Consider the following 17,289-nt stretch of genomic DNA (forward strand, 5'->3'; position numbering starts at 1 on the left):
GACCACGTTTAGAGCTAAAAGTCTGAAATTTTCTTTTGTTTTTAACTTCCCGTGAGCGACAACTTGACAGATAAAAGAGCGGAAATTGGATAACATTATCGCATTCCTGGCTTGTACAAGAGAAATTATCAATGGGAAGTACTGGATTTTTTTCTCAAAATTGACTTTTCACATGAATAAACATTTACAAATTTAAATAAAAAATTGAAGAATTACGAATTTCTTACCTCATACTGTTCACTGGAATTCCAAACGACTGAGCAAACAACACAAGCTGCGACGGCATCAAGTCATTCAAAGCTGCAAAAAAGAAGTTAAAAGAAGTTAGGCGATGATAGCTACACAAAAAATATTGATAAACCGACAAGTTGTTGTGTGGCACGGTGTCGGTGTCCTGTTACTACAAAACTAATTACCAGCATCCACCACTCTGGAGACCTGGGACCTGATCATGCGCAGTCTGAGCCACTCTTGTAGCAATATGGCTTCCTCTCCGGTATCTGTCAGGTAGACCTTCACTTGTCCTTGCTCAGGGCACCAGGCGTTCAAAAGAGCAGTGTACAGACCAGTATCTCCTGCGACCAAAGAAATTTCAAGTTAGCACGAGGTAAAAATAATGAATAAATGTAGTTCTTCTATGCTTAAACGTATGATTTAATGAACCACTATGCTCATAGAAAAGGATGCCTCGATTCAAATTGATTCATTATATAAGAACGTCAGAGGGTCTAAAATCAAAAGAATTTAGTCTGCTAGGCTCAAATGCGGTGAATCTGTGACCTCAATTAAATCCTCTTTTGTTTTAGGCGACATAACTATGGATTCCTTTAGTCCTCATGTATGTTCGTAATTTATCGTGATAATGTCACACAATCCATCAAATAATTTTGTTCGTGCGCGATAGGTCTAAGCGCGTCACGTGACTGAATATGTCCCAGCTAAAAATAGGGAATGTCCGAGCAATATTCCCCAATTTTCAGGTACGCTCTGGGAAAACTATTCGCTTCTTGGAACAGATAATGTCCGCGGATAAAGATCCGAGCGTATTTTCACGTCAAATGGAGGCTATTGTTTATATATTGACGACTCATGTGGTACTGTTGTTATGGACCAGTTGCTTGATATAACAGCGTTATTGACTGACCTTGCGGTTCCCCGTAAGTCAGTAACACAATCATGGCGTGAATGACCAACACGTGCAAAGTGGCCGCCTTCCCAGCATACTCTGTGTCTTTAGACCACTGTACAAACAATTGGTCTTGTGTCTCCTGCTACATGTGTGAAAAAACAGACAAAAATATTGAATAACATAATCTAGAAGGTAAACAGTTTTTCTTGATTCATACTTCCCTTCTTCCCCCCCCCCCCCCCCCCCCCGTGCCTAGATTAGCTGTCCTTTCCCCTGTTTCCCAGGGCCGGCATTGTTGAGGTCGTTGGTTCGAATCCCGTTCAGGCCTGAATTTTTTCACACTTGCTTAAATTGTGTACATAACTGCGATGATCAATCATATCTTCATATCTTTCTCCTCAGTTCAAATATATGATCTTTCATATATTCTCTTGTATTCTTCACCATCTACGGGTGTAATACGAACTCACAAAGTGACCAGCTCCCAGATGGCTTGATAGCTCAGTTGGCACAGCACTCAAGCGGTATCGCAGAGGTCATGGGTTCGAATCCCGTTCAGGCCTGAATTTTCTTTCAGGCTTTAATGTCACCTCTGCTTAAGTTGTGTGTATAACTGCGAGGATCAATAATGTCTTCATACTAACAAAATAGTAATAGCTTACAGCTGTGTCTCATTTTACAGAACAACCAACTCTATCTGTACTAAATGAGACCCTCTTTGTGTGCAGACTCACCCAGGAGAAGTTTCCTTCCTGCATATCAATAGCTTGTTGTAAAGCGATAGTGTACAGTCTCAGTAACGCTTGATAAGTTTCCTGTCCAGTCAGCCCTTTGTCTAGAACTGGTGCCATGATGGTGGGTCGCTCTATAATCAACTGTGCCACGTCCTGGGGAGAATGTTAAAGGAGGAACGTCACGGTTTGCGCATCTTGAAAAGTTTAACCTAAATTTTACAAGTTCGTCGTTTGCAATCCTTGTTAATCTTCTCCATCCTTAACCATCCTTGTTCCTTAATGGTTTATTATTATCTCTTTGGTATTTTTCTATCTTTCTACACGTGACGTGTTTAGACCAATCACGCGCGAGCGAAAATATTTGATGGATTATAAAGTTTGATAACCAGCTCTGTAAGCTCTTATTTGATACAGGGGTTTAAGTACCTACAGTTTAAACCAGGCGCGCTACATCGCTCATATGTGAGACCTCTAAAGGTATACGGTAACCTTAATGAGGAAAAATGTGAAATTGATGTCAATAACGATGGCTGTATACTCACGATGACTGTGGCTAAAAACTCTTCTTCGCCACTGTCAGTAGCGTGATCAGCCAGGAACATCAGATAAGCTTGTGCTCTCTCAGGCACGATCTCAACTTGGCATGACTTTGAAATAAGACACAAAACAGTTAGGCTTGTCAGGTTCTCTTTATCACTTCTGAACGGTTGCCATCAATTCACTGTAGCTAATTTGAATTCAACGTATCCTCAGCCAGATTTCATCCCCAATATATGGTTGCCTCACACTTCATTTTAAAAAATTCCCCGCTTTTTCCCTGAAATTTCTCTGATAAAAACAAAATTTCCCTAACCAGATAAATATAAATTGTCAGACATAGTAGCGGCCTCCTGCCTGCCCTTACAGCCGTCTTTTCCAACCATATATTGAAAACAGGTCAGTTTTCAACAAATTTGTCTTCTCATTAAGTAAAACAGTGATGCGATGTATTTCTTACAGCCTGCGGTGGTGTTGCAAATTATTTCAATTTCCCCTGAGTTTTATACTCGTATGCTATGTTATAGTTTACTTGAACTTGAAAATGACCTTGGAGAGGTCGAAATATCGCTCGTTTTTATCAATGATTTATAATATCAAAAAATTCCCCTAAATTTTCCTTAAAATGTCAATTTCCCTGCTTCAAAATAAAATTCCCAGACTTTTCCTTGACCTTGAAGAATTTGTCTTTCCCTGACCCTTTCCTGGCCTGTGGCAACCCTACAATATAGACTCACCTGCCTCAAGGCAAAGCAACAAGTCGCTCTCACAGCATCAAAGTGAGGCAAGCTTGGCAAGCTCACCAACAGCCACTTGAAAGTCTTGGAGACCGTGCTGCCTGCTGGGAATGTTGGAGAGAACAGTTCTTCCATAGTGGTTACCATGGCACTGCCCTCCAACTCCTCTTCACACACCACGGTCACATGACCATCCACTTGAACTGCCTCTTGGGATAGCACTAGTTCTAGACCCTTGGAGAATGGTTGAATAGATTTTTCACATGTGCTCACACTAACCATTTAGATGGCAAAAGGAACTTAATTGAATGGAAAATGGCAATTGTATAAATATGAGTTATTGACCAACCTCGTTCAGTCAAGATGGATGGATATTGGCCAAGTTCTTTTTTTGTGTGTGTTTATGGACAGAGACAGAGTCGAGGTTCAAAAACACGCTAAAAACGAACGAGGCAAAAATACAGACATCTTGACTGAACATGGTCGGTCTAAAAAGGATTTTTAAAACACTAATTTCTTGCGGGACCCAGCGGGTAATCCCGCTCGGATAGCCAATCACATCGCAGGATTCGGTTTATCTTTCCCGCTCACGGGCATTATTACAATTTACCTTAACAGCTGAATCTCTCTCTGCTGTTTGCACAGAGGACAATCTTCTCATGAAGTACTCCAACACTTCTCCTGTAGACTCCGCGTCAGCTTCATTACCAAACAACAGTGATCTCAGTCGTCCCAGAACATGCCGCTGTATGTCCTAAACAAATATCACAGTTTTGTTATGCTTTTGGCGACCGTGTGTATTGCAGTGATCAAACGAAGTTTGTAAGAGCTTGAAGAAAACATTCCAAAACAAGCAGATAAAAATATACCATCTTTGCGTATGCGGCGCGCAAGTTTAACTTTTTAGAGACTTTTTTGAAACTGGAGGTTCTCGGAAATTTGAGAAGTTAAGCGGTCGCTTTGGCGAGAAAAATGGGGCGGGAACTGCATGTACGCAGCACGATTAAATACTGTGGAAACATATGTACTGTACCTCCATGTACACTAAACGATCAAAGATCTTTATTATACCTCCCAACTCAAATAATTTTTCTGATTGGAGGAGAATGTGTCACGTGTCATGGATCAAAACTCACTAACTCCCTAGGGAAACAACAACTTGAACTTTCGACTCGCAAGTGATCAGGTCGTGCACCTTGAAACTGCGGAAAATTTGTGTGCCAGCCGGCGTCAAGCAAGAAATTTTTTGGCAGTTTGTTTCATTTTTGAGTTGGAAGGTGTAACAAAACACTTGATAACTAGCCCCAACATTTTGCTTAAAGGACCATCAAAGCTTGGTAGTCAACTGGTAATCCAGATTGTTGTATAAAAATGTTTCGTCGCCATGTATTCAATTAAAAGAGAACGAATAAAGATTGTTGTTGTTTTTGTTAAAAATTATGATCAAAAACAGTCACTCACAACTCTTTTATCTTGTAGCTCCTTGGAGGATCCTTCACCCTCTTCCTTGACGCTGTCAGCAGTTTTTTCCAGCAACAGAAATTCACACAGGCATTGTACTGGTAGCACGTCTAGTGATCCTTCAGAAGACTGAACAAGCTCCGCTAGCCATGGCATACTTTGGGATGCACCCTGAAAAAAAAAAAAAAAAAAAAAAAAAAAAAAAAAAAAAAAGCGAAGCATATTAGGAAGAATAGAATGGAAGCTCTCTTAACGGACACTCTCGTAAGCGGACAGCTCTTCTTTCGGCCACCTTCACAAAATCCCGTTTAACACCCATTCAAACTCTGCATTTACTCATTCCCGTAAGCAACCGCGGACAGTATGAGGTCTTACGATTTAGACGTTCCTTTGTTTTCAAGCTCCCGTTAAGCGGACACCCAGAATTGGAAAGGAATTGGGCCCGACTATGAAAGATCTCGTAAACATTTGTAAACTTTGTCACTGCTTTCTGTTGCAATGAAACTGTCAATGCTAATGTTAATGCTGGCTGCAAAATTTTATGATTTGTTCTTTAATCACTAATGGCCAGTAGTCCTAGTACTGCAGTATACAGCACTAGTACTGTATACAGTTATTGCCATTATCGCGGTATTCCATTGCCTAAAAGAGTTCAAAATTCATTTTGATTACTGTACAACATTTTAAAATTCTAGGACCATTCCGGGTCGGAAAAAAAGGTATTATCATACGAATTACAGACTGGTTTAGGTTACAAGCCACAAAAAAAAAAAGACACAAAAAAGTCTTGACAAGAGATCTTGAGACCACCTTTAATATTTCTCACGGTTAGTGGTTAAATGTTTCACGGATAAGTTTTGGCTCGTTTTACGGCTAACGGTTTTACCTCATTGAGACCCTCTTGTAATCTTACACAAACACAAAGTATGGTTCATGCGTCTTTTATTACCTGCCTCTGGATGATTTCCAACAGGAAGTCAGGTGAGCGGCTGCGGCAAAGCATCTGGCCCAGTTTGAGAGTCTTGTTTGTTGCTTTCAGCTGATCGATAACATTCTGAGGGGGACGACGTGCAGGTCCACTGAAAAGAAAGATAAATGTTCTGACAAGTTTAAACTGCATGCACATGATAGCAATCAATGTTCAAATAACATCTTGCCGTGCTAATGTTATTCATAAAGCGCGCAAAGAGCAGCTAACAGATTTCCTAACGTTTTGTTCTTTTCGTTTTTCCCCATCGCAGTTTTGAGAAAAGCGCAAATATGGTGGAAAAAAAAAGGATTACACAAGTCAAATCTGATCAATGCGAAGCATTTAGGAGATTACAAAATTAAGCGATGGTGAATTAATTAAGAGCTTGTCTCCAACTTATACGGCCCAGGTTAAATCTGCGCCGGCGGGTAATTACACTCGCACACTGTATATGGGTTTCATCTATTGTATCTTCCATTCATCGCACAAGCTGTCTCTCGACTCTTTTATTGCCCCCCCACCCCCCCCCCCCCTCCCTCCTCCTTCTTCAAAACCTAACATTTCTAACTTCCATTTTAGCCGGGACTTGTGAATTGTGGGGGGGAGAGGGAGGGCAGACAGGTTTATCAGTCATTAAACAAAGTTAGTTTGTCAACTGCATTTATGTCTGAAAAACAGAGTAAGGGCCAGCAGGAAAATTTACCATTTACGACCTACAATGAACGGCTCAATCACTTAGGCCTGGTTCACACTAGCGACACAAGGAAAAGATCTCTTTTTTGTTCCTTATGTCCTTATGTTCATGCTGTTTTGTTGCTATTATGTCGTTATGTCAGGATGTTCACATTGCAAACATCACTACATAACGTCCTTCTTACGTCGTTGTCCTTATGTCGTTACGTCGTCGCTAGTGTGAACTAGGCATTAGCAAGCACTGCTATTGTACTTACACAGGATCCATGCTAATCAGCTGACTCAGCAACAAACTATTACTTTCTGTGATGGTCACTTTAGTCGTGGCTGCTGCCAGGTGTGATTCAAATAATAGGATCTCTTCCTTCTCAGCTTGTGCCAGCTGAAACACATACCAACGAGTAAGGATTTTATTATTTTATCACAAAATATAACCCTCGCACATTCATTCAAAACTAAATTTGTATTATCGGATTCTACCATTTCAGGATCGTAGCTAGTAATAGGCAAACCGAGGCACACGCCACAGTAAGTTTTTTTTCGTTTGTGTTGTTTGTAGTCATTTTCTCAAACTCATTAATAATTCATCAGGTTAAAAGAAAGAAAACCACAACCGTGAACGAGGTTTGGATACCCGGTCTTAATTAGCATAGATTTTGACAATTTTACTTCTCCGTTTATTCCTTAGTTTTTGTTTCGATTGACAAGATATATCAAACACCCGAGACAGCATTTCATCAGCTATCCAAATACCTCGAATTTCGTCAAAAATACTCGGCTGCGCGTCGTATTTTCAACTCTCTTCTCGGTGTTTGGATATCCCGATGAAACACTGTCTCTTGTGTTTGATATATTACAAAACCACCCTAAATACGTAGGAAGAGAATTGAACCATGGACATTGCCCCTTTATTTTCGTGGACGTTGTCTCAGTCATATCTACTTTTTGGCTACGGCCCTGAATTTCTGTAAAATTCTGAAAGTAGGGACCTATTTATTAACTATGCCTTTTGGATTCAGCAGGCAAACGGAACCACTACTAACAACTTTCAGGAAACCATTACTTTCATAAAAGTTTTGTTTTCATTACTTTCAGTAGGTCCATAATTATCCGAATTCTAGGCTGCATTGAGTTCAAAAGGAAATCTGTCCAGTGAAATTCATTCAAAATACAACTCCAAAATTCTCTGCCATTTTATCCTGAAAAAAAACCCTCACAGTTGTGTAAAAATCTACTGTTTATTTCTTTGAATTCCACTCAATTAATAGGCCATATTCGTATTCTCGGTAATGGACTGGAACTAGCTTGGAATGGAGGCTCGTGCGGGGGAATGTCATTAAAAAGAGATGAAAGTCATTTGCATTTGAAAAGACTCCCCGCATAAGCCTCACTTGCAAGCTAGTTCCAGTCCTATACCGGGAATACGAATATGTACATGTAGTGCAGTATTCTTCTTTTCATAGCAGAATAAATCTGATCTTTAGGAGCTACGTCACAGTTTGCACATCTTGAAAAGTTTAGCAATAATTTTTCAAGTTTGTCATTTGCAAGCCCTGGTAATCTTCTCCGTCCTTAACCATCCTAATTGTTCCTTTTTGGTTTATCATTATCTCTTTGGTGTTTTTCTTTCTTAGTCAACTACTGTTTTTAAGTTTCCTTCAATGAAAAGGTGACTTTGTACATGGCCAAAATACCGTGACTGAGCTCCTTTGAGAATTACTACCAAATTGCTATCATTTTACGAAGGTGTACAGTACTGTTCAGCGCTTACCTGCAACTCTTGAGCGAGTATCTCATCTTTCTCCTCACTCGTCACTGCAGCAGTTGGTGGTGGAAACGTAAAGTTGCTATGTACAAAGCACAAAGAACGCAAAATTTATTTCAGTCCTCACATAATTGCATTGGAGGGTTGCACCTTTAAAGACGGGATTGATGTTTCCCCTTCCTCATAAAAAAAAACTCAACTGGTTTTCTCCATTTGTACATTGTAGGAGTTTTTTGGTCTAGTCTATATCACTAGAAATATATCAAACACAAAAGACCGCGTTTGATCACATTTCCAAACACCGAGAAGGGGGTTGTCAAAACCACGCGCAGCGGAGTATTTTTGACGAACTTCGAGGCGTTTGAAAATGCGGTCAAACACTGTCTTGAGTATTTGATATATCTTCTCAATCGAAAAGACTAAAGACTGAGGGGGAAAAGAGTTCCATGATGACATGATGACTCGACAATTTGCTGATATCTAATTAAGCAAAGTTTGCAAAGGTAAGGTGTCTTACTTTGTCATGAGCATTTCCATGAGACATTTCAACATTGGAAAATTATCCCAGCCGGATTGGCCTGTGAAAAGAAACAAACAACAAGGTTGGACAAACATGCAAGGAAAAGAATTGGTGTCAGCCACCAAAAAGTTGAGTGAAATATTAACCATCACTAGACTATTATATTTTAGATACATCCATATTGTTTTCAATGGACACTTTGCAAAAATACCACCTAAACTTGAATAACAAAACTTCATCAGCCTAAGCCAGCCTAAGTCTTGAGCTGATGTTTCCAGACAAAGGATTTTTCACATGGACTTTATAAGTACTGCTATTCAAATAGCACCACCATTTTTGCAAAGTGCCTAATGCATGCACTATACATAAAGTTACAGCCTACTTTAGCAAGTCTGCAAGTAGCATTTTGTTACATTAAGACTAAAACAGAGCAAGTTAATCTAGACTTACCAATTGAAGATGGGTTTAAAGATGCGACTACAGCAAGTAAAATCCAACCTTTCCAGTACAGATTAGCAATTGCCAATTTTGGAGCAGTGTATCTGTAGAAACAAACATGCATCTGGCTTGCTAAGGCAGCACTGATTTGCTTTAAAGTATAGGATTGAAATGTTATCTTGGCTTCTAACTGACGAAAGGATAAGAATACAGCATCTGTAAATATCATTCCACAAAATATTAGAAGATGAAAATCATCATCACCTGTTAAATGAAAATATCGCCCACGTATGTGACTCTGTTGTGTGTTTCAATTATTAATTAGTACGTACCCTGTAGGCAGGATGATGTCCTTAGGATGGTGATAAGCACACAGGTTGAGAACAGCATCCAAGAGCTCCAAACGATTCACTGAAAGAGAAGAGTCTCCTGTTGAACAGCAGGCTAAATATTAGCTGCATTGTTATCAAGTGGAAATCCATTATTGAACTTGAGAAACTTTTCACTTGTAGAATAGGAGGTACATGTATTTTCTGTTAATGGTGACTTTGGATAGCTAGAGATTGAGAGGTCTTGATACTAGCCCAGCAGGATCCCTTTATTGAGATCTTGGGAAGCCTAAGTTAACTATAATTGTTCATGTATTTATGTTAATTGTTCATGTATTTATTCATGTATTCCATACATGAGAGAGATCTGAATTTATTTGACCCCCAAAATTCCAAACAGGTGATGTCTCAAGCTGTTTTTGGTACTCTGTCAAATGTTTGCACACAGAGTAACAACCAACTTAGCCTGCAGATGCAGACAGGTTTGTCGGCAGAGTGAAACAAAAGCTAGAAATCCATCTGTGTTTGCAGGCTACAACCAACCAGAGACTCTACCTTTTGGGTTGAATTGGAGACTTTCCTACAACACAGGAAGAATTTAGAAGTACATGGACAGAGTTTGTTAAGTTGAGCTTAGTTTTAGTAACACTTGAGTGGGCAGCCTTACAGACCTGATTGGGAGCTTTGTATCCATGGAGAAGGAGTCTTGATGGCTGCCACTCTCCGCACCAAGGAATCTGCTATTTCAAGTGTTTCTGGTGCAGTTAGTGGCAGCTCATTAGACAGGCCAATTATGATAGTCCTCATTAGTGTATCCTCTTGTACAGGAACTTCACTGATGATACTCAGCAACAAACTAATAAAGAAACAAAACAACAAGGTCTGGATTAGCAAATGCTCTACATAAAAATAATTAATAAACATATATATCTTGCCACAGTTAACCCTAAACAAAAAAAATTCATCCAGAAGCATTAAGCTTGATGCCAAATTAACTTCCAGGAGGAATAGAACACAAAATACATGCTGTGGCTAGTCTTCTTTGCAGCTATTATTTGCAATGGGTTGTCATGCAATGCTCCTACCCAGGATGCGAAAAAAATTAGCTACAGTACAGCTGTACCAAGATTACAAAATAATACTGCTGCACATCCCTGTCAATGTTTCACATAATAAAAGCAGTATTTATCTTACATGTACAGTGCATCTCTTGTTTATGACTTTTACAGGATTATACATGTATATGTTTATTCCTCGGTAGACTACAGTTCAACTCCTTGGTCATGCTTGTAAATAGTCAACTGGTCTGCCTCCTGCCAGTTGGGGTTTTTAACTATGTTATGTTCATTTGCATTATTTGTTTCATCATTTGGTTTCGTTGGCCCTGAAAAGCCCCATTGGGGGAGTGGTCAATTAAGATATTTATATTGTTTTACTGATGATATAGACTGATTAGAAGTATTTTTCACCTTCTGTCATTCTCTGGGGGCCAGTTGTCTTTTCCCACGTAGTTGTCTGCTGGATCCAGGAAAAGCACTTTATTCATGCTTTAAGAAAGAACACATTCATTCTTACATTTATGTAGCAGTTAAATCATAGTTAATAGAGGGGACTGGTTATGAAACCCGGCAAACATCAAAGGAGCAAACAAAGATGCCAAGATTTATGCTGGAAGGTCCACCACCATGCACAATTTTTTGTTTTGCGCTCATACACTATGCATGAATCACGTAACCAACACGTTTCTATAGGTTGGTTTCTCAGTATAAAGTAAACAACTATTGTGTTTTGTGCACAGTCAAGGCCAAAAAAGTGAACAAAACATACAACAAAGAACTTTGTCGGGTTTCATAACCATTCCCCTCCATTAACTATGGTTAAATAAATGTTGCTGGTGTCACAAACATCAGTCTAGAATGATCACACCATGTAGCAGACTTATTCTCATGTATGAAGGAAACTTTATTGTGACTGGATCTACATACACTACAATGTATAGCTTGAGATTAAAATGTGAGCTATAAAAAACCACAACAAAACAGATCTACATGTGTACTAATCAATGCAATAATTTATTACATGTAAGTCAGTGACTACGTTTCCAAGAAAAAGATCATAAATTTGTGTGCCTGTTTTATGGTAATGATAGCAATTTGGGAACAATGACAATGGTGGTGAAATACTAAAAAAAGCATGTAGACAAATTAAGTATCTGGGCTTGCTTAGCAATGTGGTAGAAGAAGTCAACAGTAGTCAAAAAACTGCTTTAAAGTGATGTTAGCCTCTTACCATGACAAGAAATCTTTCCCACTAGGACTGAACATTTTTGGTACAACAATATGTAACCACCAGACAGCGTCACGCTGGATTGTGGACACTGATTTCTGAAATTCCTGAAGTCCTGACCAATCTGGGAAATATTCATTATCAATTGATATTTCATAAATATATCAAAATTACACAAAGTCCAACTTCATAAATGACTGCATGAAGTTAAGATTGAAAAAAATTCTCATTAGAGGTTAAATTTCGTGTCACGTCTTATCATGATGTTATACAATGAATGTCATTCTGAAAATCTGTCATCGAGAATTTGGAGATATCTGCAAACAAGATATATAGAGAGTATTACATGGCCTCACGGAGACATGAAATCTCTCTGCTAGTATTTTGCAAGTGAGTACAGGGAACGAGTGAAATGTTTTTCAACACTCAAAGAGAAATTTTGTATCTCCAAGCGGCAAAGCAATGTTCTATTTATTATATAAACACCAATAAAATATTAAACCGTTTCATTTTCACTGTGAAATGCGCTATTTATTATGTAACTATAGCAATGGTGACCTTTTCACATGTGAAGATATAACGTTTTTGTGTGAATGTTCACCTGTGATTTCAGTGGCGTTAATATAATAAAAAGTCTTATTTCTCGGCAAATCGTCTTTTAAGAGCAATATTACTTCATCTGTGAGTGGATAAGATTCTCATTCATTAATATTACATATTGAATTTGGAGATATTTTTGACATGGTTTGCATTTATCCTGGGTGGAGAGAGGCACTGCAGAGTGAGGTAAGGAGAACATAGTACCTTTCTTTTCTCCTCTTGCAGATGCACTGTTAAATACATCCTTAATGCTGGGCGTAATACTAAGAAAAGTTGCCATGGTGATAAGATCTGCTAAGGAAAGCAGCATACGATCCTGAAAATGAACAAATCAGTACATGTGATGGCATATTTTCCAAAGTGATTCTGAGTACTTGTAGCTTAAAGTAGCTTAATTAAAACTAAAACTTACAGTAGCACACATGATGAACAATATAGCTAACCTTTAAGGAAGCATCAAGGTCTCTAAACTGACTTTCAGTTCTTTCCTTCATAAACCCTCGGCATAGAGCAACAAAGTCCATATCATGTCTCAGAGCTCTGACAATTTCCCTCAATAGGGCACGTGATGCTCGTAGGTAGTCATCCCTGAAATTAACAAATTGAGATGAGTAATACTGATGAACGAGATTTATCAGAATGCTTTTAAAGGTGCAATTTAAAATAAATAAAATTAATTATTGATGTTATATTATATTGATGTGCCTGAGACATCCAGGAGCTTCCACTATTGGCAGCCAGCTCCTAGATGGAGACTGCTCCCATGGCTGGCAAATCCTGGCAACCCAGTCATGAGCCCCCACGCGGAAGGGAGGAAAACTGATAAAACAGTGGAAAGAGAGGAAGGGACAGGGGAGGGGAAACAACCTCTGAGAAGAGTCCCTCCATTCAAAAAATAGTGTGACTCAAGGAAATGCTGACTACATGTAAAATGCAAACTGCTACATGTGCAACACTCTTTGGCCCAAGACCAAGTGGAATCTTGGGGAAAGCATATACATGTACATGTAGCCAAACACTGCTAACTGCTAAGGTAGGACTTTTGCTCTTTGTTGTTAACTCCGTTAAACTGCATTTAACAGCATCTACAATATTGTAACTTACTTGTTTGTCAGCAGGTCTTGAAACACCATAGCCAGCAGCTGTGAAGTAAAATAATTATTACATATTAATTTATATTTGGTTAGTAACTTTTCACACATTAATTTCTGATAAAATAAAGTACAGTAACTGTACTTTCATGACTGTGTAATGTGCAATTAATTACGATGAGCGCAACCAGCTATGGCTTACAATGAAACAGACATGTCCATTTGTACATTTACATGTACAAATGTATAGTGCTACCACTGACAAAAATGCTACAAACTGTATAAGGTAACCTATTTTAACTTGAGTACAAATTAGAAGTCATAATCAAAACCTTCTTACAAACCTTGGCTGCCCTTTCTTGGTTGCTCTGGAATATAGTTCCAAGCAGAACCATATTGTTTGGATTCCGACTGTTGGACAGTTCATTGTAGATCACATACTTCAAAACTGTTCCTAAATTCTCTGAGTGCTGGTTAACCAATTCTCTGAGCAAACAAGAAGTAAATCAGAGTAATGTTACAAAAACTGATTTTGTGTTCTTTAAAAACCGTACGCGTTCCTTTCTCCCACCGCAAAAAAAAAAAAGAGAAAGAACACCTGATCGTAGGTTGCTTTTCTCTCTACTCTGAAGACTTCAGTTCAGGTTGTGTAATTATACAATGTAGTAAATGCAAGTCATCAACAACAGTCCTCTTTTGAACTATCCTCACCTAGAGAATCACACTACATGTATATGAACTAGTAAATGGCATCAAAACATTTGAAGGTGTATTTATACATGTAATAATGCACTGTACAGGATCTTTGTGATACTTGTTTTTATTAATAGATCACAGGGCTGTCATTAAGGGCTGTAACCCGTAGCACCTGTTACGACTAAGTATGCTTGATTTTCCCTTGATGCTACAGGTGAAATTGCCTGTTGTTGATAGAATTCACCCTTAAAGTAACAAATTTGCTGCGGGTGTGGAGAATAAGGCTTCAGGTGACTAAAAACTTAACGACAGCCCTGTATCATAGAAGAATCAAAAACATACTTGATACAGTTCACGTAATGGTTAGCAAGAGGCTTGGTCTTCAGTCTCATTCTGATCAGGTTACTAATAACTTCAACATCCTCGCTACTATGACTGTTACAGTTCAATGCAAGAGACATGAGCAGTTCCTGAGCTGGACGAGTCAGCTGCAACACAGTTAAATGAAATAAGTATGACATGGATAATTATCTAGCATAATTTTTAACAACCAAACTACTAGGGAAAAAGTCATGAATATGGCCTTCAACAATTTTCACTTTATTTTTGATTCTATGAGTTCTCAGAATCAAAACATTTCATAGTATTTATTTCAATGTTCATCTGTTCAAGTACACAAATCCAAGATGGAGTACAATCATGTACATGTACTAAGCAAAACCAGAAGTATATCACCTCAAAGGTGATATGCTTCTGGCAAAACTTAGAAGATTCACTGAAGATTTCATACAAAACAAAAAATCACAATTTAAAGAAAAAAAAATTGTACAAGTAACACAGGATTCTAACTAGTAAGGAAACTTTCAGAAGTGAATATTGGACACCTACAGATTTTATGTATTTTTTCATTTTTTTGCAATCCAGTTTGATGCAGATCATAACCAAAATGTTTATGTTACTGTTGCAATAAATGAACACGCAAATTACCTTGGGATTTTGAAGCCACATCTCAAGCCTATGGGAAACTGAGAGTCTGATCTGACTGTACCCACATGTGACTGTCAGCAGTTTCAACAAGTTGCGTGTGATGCTGTCCAGTGGCTGACGTCTTGTTAATTGGTCGTGAACAAGTTCAAGGATATAGGTCTGGATATTGTGCTCAACAGAAGATGACATGAACCTTAAGTTGCATCATGAAAACAAAAAAAAAATTACATACTAGTAATTCCTTGCTGTTCTCAACGTCTTCTGGTACGGAGTGTACTTTTATTATTTGAGGCTACAGACCACATGCTTGCATGAATTGTCTATCTCAATTTGTTGAGTTCATGGTGTCTAGAAAAGTGTTCAGATTATGTTTTATGATTTTTATTTCTCTGTTTTCTCCTTAGCTTTATTTTTTTATTAACAACTTGAGATAATCATTCTAAATTTAAAAAAAAAGACAGTTTCCCAACATTATTTCATCAGACTTTGATTTCCAAATACTTCATGATTTGACATAAAAAATACCCATACTCTTAGTTGGCATATAATAAAACCAACTAAGGTATTTTAAACTCTCTTTGGTGTTTCATTCAAGAGTGATGAAGACTTCTCTCCTGCTAGGTATACATGTACTACTTATACTTCTAAAAGGTTTTATGACCGTCACCCTGAAGGTTAGGTTCCAACATTTTCACCTTGAAATTACTGGTATGTTATCCTCCTCAAGTGAAGTGGATGTTTCCATTTCCTCAACAACTTCTTCTTCCTCTTTCGTTGGAACTACGAAAAACAAACAGACGCATTTATTTAAAATGCTCATTTGTGTTATAGTGGTAAATTTTAGTTTACATTTTTTGTAAATTTGTTTTATTATTTCCCTTTGATTAAGGGATAAAGAAAGAAAAAAAGACACAAGGTATGAATTTGATAAAACTAGGAAAACAATATACTTATGAATGCAACTGTAATCACAGACAGTGTACTATACAAGTATTATGTAGTTAAGAAGTCAGAGGCTAACTTTTCTAACCCAGCAGTTCTGCTTATACCTGACTGTAATACATGTACATTCATGCCCGTACATGTATCATCATTTCTTCCGGGTCACTTTTATTTGTTAACTTATGCAGAAGTTCTACAGGTAAAGTCTGCATATGAGCCAAGTGGCCCATGAGGCCGGAGCTTATCCTGGTTTCCGTAGCATGAAGCGACTAGGAGTATTTCTATTCCCCCCTGGATGGGATGTTAGTTCACCACAAGGGTTACTCCCAGCATTTAATTCGCTGGTAATGATTTATACACCTGGGTGGAGAGAAGCACTGTGAGAGTTAAGTGTCTTGCCCAAGAACACAACAGAAACCTCAGCCATGGTTGAATCCGGACTGCTTGATCTGGGGACGAGCACACTAACCATGCAGCCACCGTGCCTCCCATAGCTCTATTAATATAGCTGGCTTTAACTATAAAGAATAATAACAAAACTTATCATTGCCCACCTGCACCCTGTGCTCCACTAGAGGTAGCCTGCTCAGAAGCCACCTGCTTCCCTGCAGGATCACTGTGCTGTCGTGCCAATGTTCGTGGTGCAGTTTTGGTCCCGAATGCCGTTAATATATTCTCAACAAAGCTTCGGCAATGTTCATTATCAACCCATACTCTGTCTCCCAGTGCATCCTCAACATAGACTTTGACAAACGACTCTGGCCAATCATCTTCTTCTTGGTAGGCATAGAGCAGAATGTTACATGCCATCATGGGAACCAAGGCATTCACTCCCTTGGCAGGCTTGATGTTCATGGAGCCTCCTTCACGTTTTAATATGCTTGTGAGTGCCTACAAGAGAACAACATCAATCACTATTCATTTTTCTTGTTAGTGCATGTATACATAACCAAGCCCCGCGGAAATTTTAGTTTTAACTAACAGTGTTGTTACAAACTACTACAGGTAAAGGTATAGTTAGCTTTAACATAAAATTAAATTTAAAATTTACTTTCAAACCAACAGATAGACTACATGGCACAAATAATACTGTAAGTACAAGTACATGTTGATGAACCCGTGAAGTCCAACAGGAGCAATTGCAGATTAAAATCTAGTGCATTTAACACATGATATTACAATCCAAATTGTTCCAAAGATTTCCTTGACGTGTACAATGTCAGGGCTGTGCTCTAGAAGTGCGTGGGTGCCACAGGCTACACGTACTAACTTATACCTTTGGGTGACTGGAAAAACTTCCTTTTTTCACAAAAGCTTAAGTGCTGGGCACCCAGGATTTCATGGTTAGGAACCTTTGGGCTCCCCATAATTTTT

The 17,289-nt window shown here is 38.6% G+C and overlaps 1 protein-coding gene across 2 annotated transcripts in view; it reads right to left on the reverse strand.

The window, feature by feature from the left end:
- LOC110044898 (integrator complex subunit 1-like) overlaps positions 1–17,289 on the reverse strand; it is a 33,829-nt gene that overhangs the window by 13,175 nt on the left and 3,365 nt on the right. Inside the window, exons 5-29 of one of the 2 annotated variants that reach the window (XM_089289127.1) lie at positions 16,470–16,806; positions 15,669–15,753; positions 14,974–15,166; positions 14,329–14,474; positions 13,635–13,776; positions 13,304–13,341; positions 12,643–12,787; positions 12,404–12,515; positions 11,603–11,723; positions 10,783–10,860; positions 9,985–10,169; positions 9,317–9,395; positions 8,997–9,088; positions 8,544–8,604; positions 8,033–8,108; positions 6,519–6,643; positions 5,548–5,677; positions 4,599–4,769; positions 3,748–3,891; positions 3,138–3,371; positions 2,406–2,510; positions 1,864–2,016; positions 1,145–1,271; positions 417–575; positions 228–300 (exon numbers count right to left, since the gene is read on the reverse strand). In XM_089289127.1, coding sequence (XP_089145253.1) covers positions 228–300; positions 417–575; positions 1,145–1,271; positions 1,864–2,016; positions 2,406–2,510; positions 3,138–3,371; positions 3,748–3,891; positions 4,599–4,769; positions 5,548–5,677; positions 6,519–6,643; positions 8,033–8,108; positions 8,544–8,604; positions 8,997–9,088; positions 9,317–9,395; positions 9,985–10,169; positions 10,783–10,860; positions 11,603–11,723; positions 12,404–12,515; positions 12,643–12,787; positions 13,304–13,341; positions 13,635–13,776; positions 14,329–14,474; positions 14,974–15,166; positions 15,669–15,753; positions 16,470–16,806 — 3,311 coding nt within the window. Of the gene's footprint in view, positions 1–227; positions 301–416; positions 576–1,144; positions 1,272–1,863; positions 2,017–2,405; positions 2,511–3,137; positions 3,372–3,747; positions 3,892–4,598; positions 4,770–5,547; positions 5,678–6,518; positions 6,644–8,032; positions 8,109–8,543; positions 8,605–8,996; positions 9,089–9,316; positions 9,414–9,984; positions 10,170–10,782; positions 10,861–11,602; positions 11,724–12,403; positions 12,516–12,642; positions 12,788–13,303; positions 13,342–13,634; positions 13,777–14,328; positions 14,475–14,973; positions 15,167–15,668; positions 15,754–16,469; positions 16,807–17,289 lie in introns of both variants that reach the window. The other variant, XM_089289126.1, reaches the window with a different exon arrangement.

This window comes from Orbicella faveolata, unplaced genomic scaffold (genome assembly GCF_042242905.1).
Source record: "Orbicella faveolata isolate gen_17 unplaced genomic scaffold, um_ofav_v1 contig_2, whole genome shotgun sequence".
Taxonomy (NCBI): Eukaryota; Metazoa; Cnidaria; class Anthozoa; order Scleractinia; family Merulinidae; genus Orbicella; species Orbicella faveolata.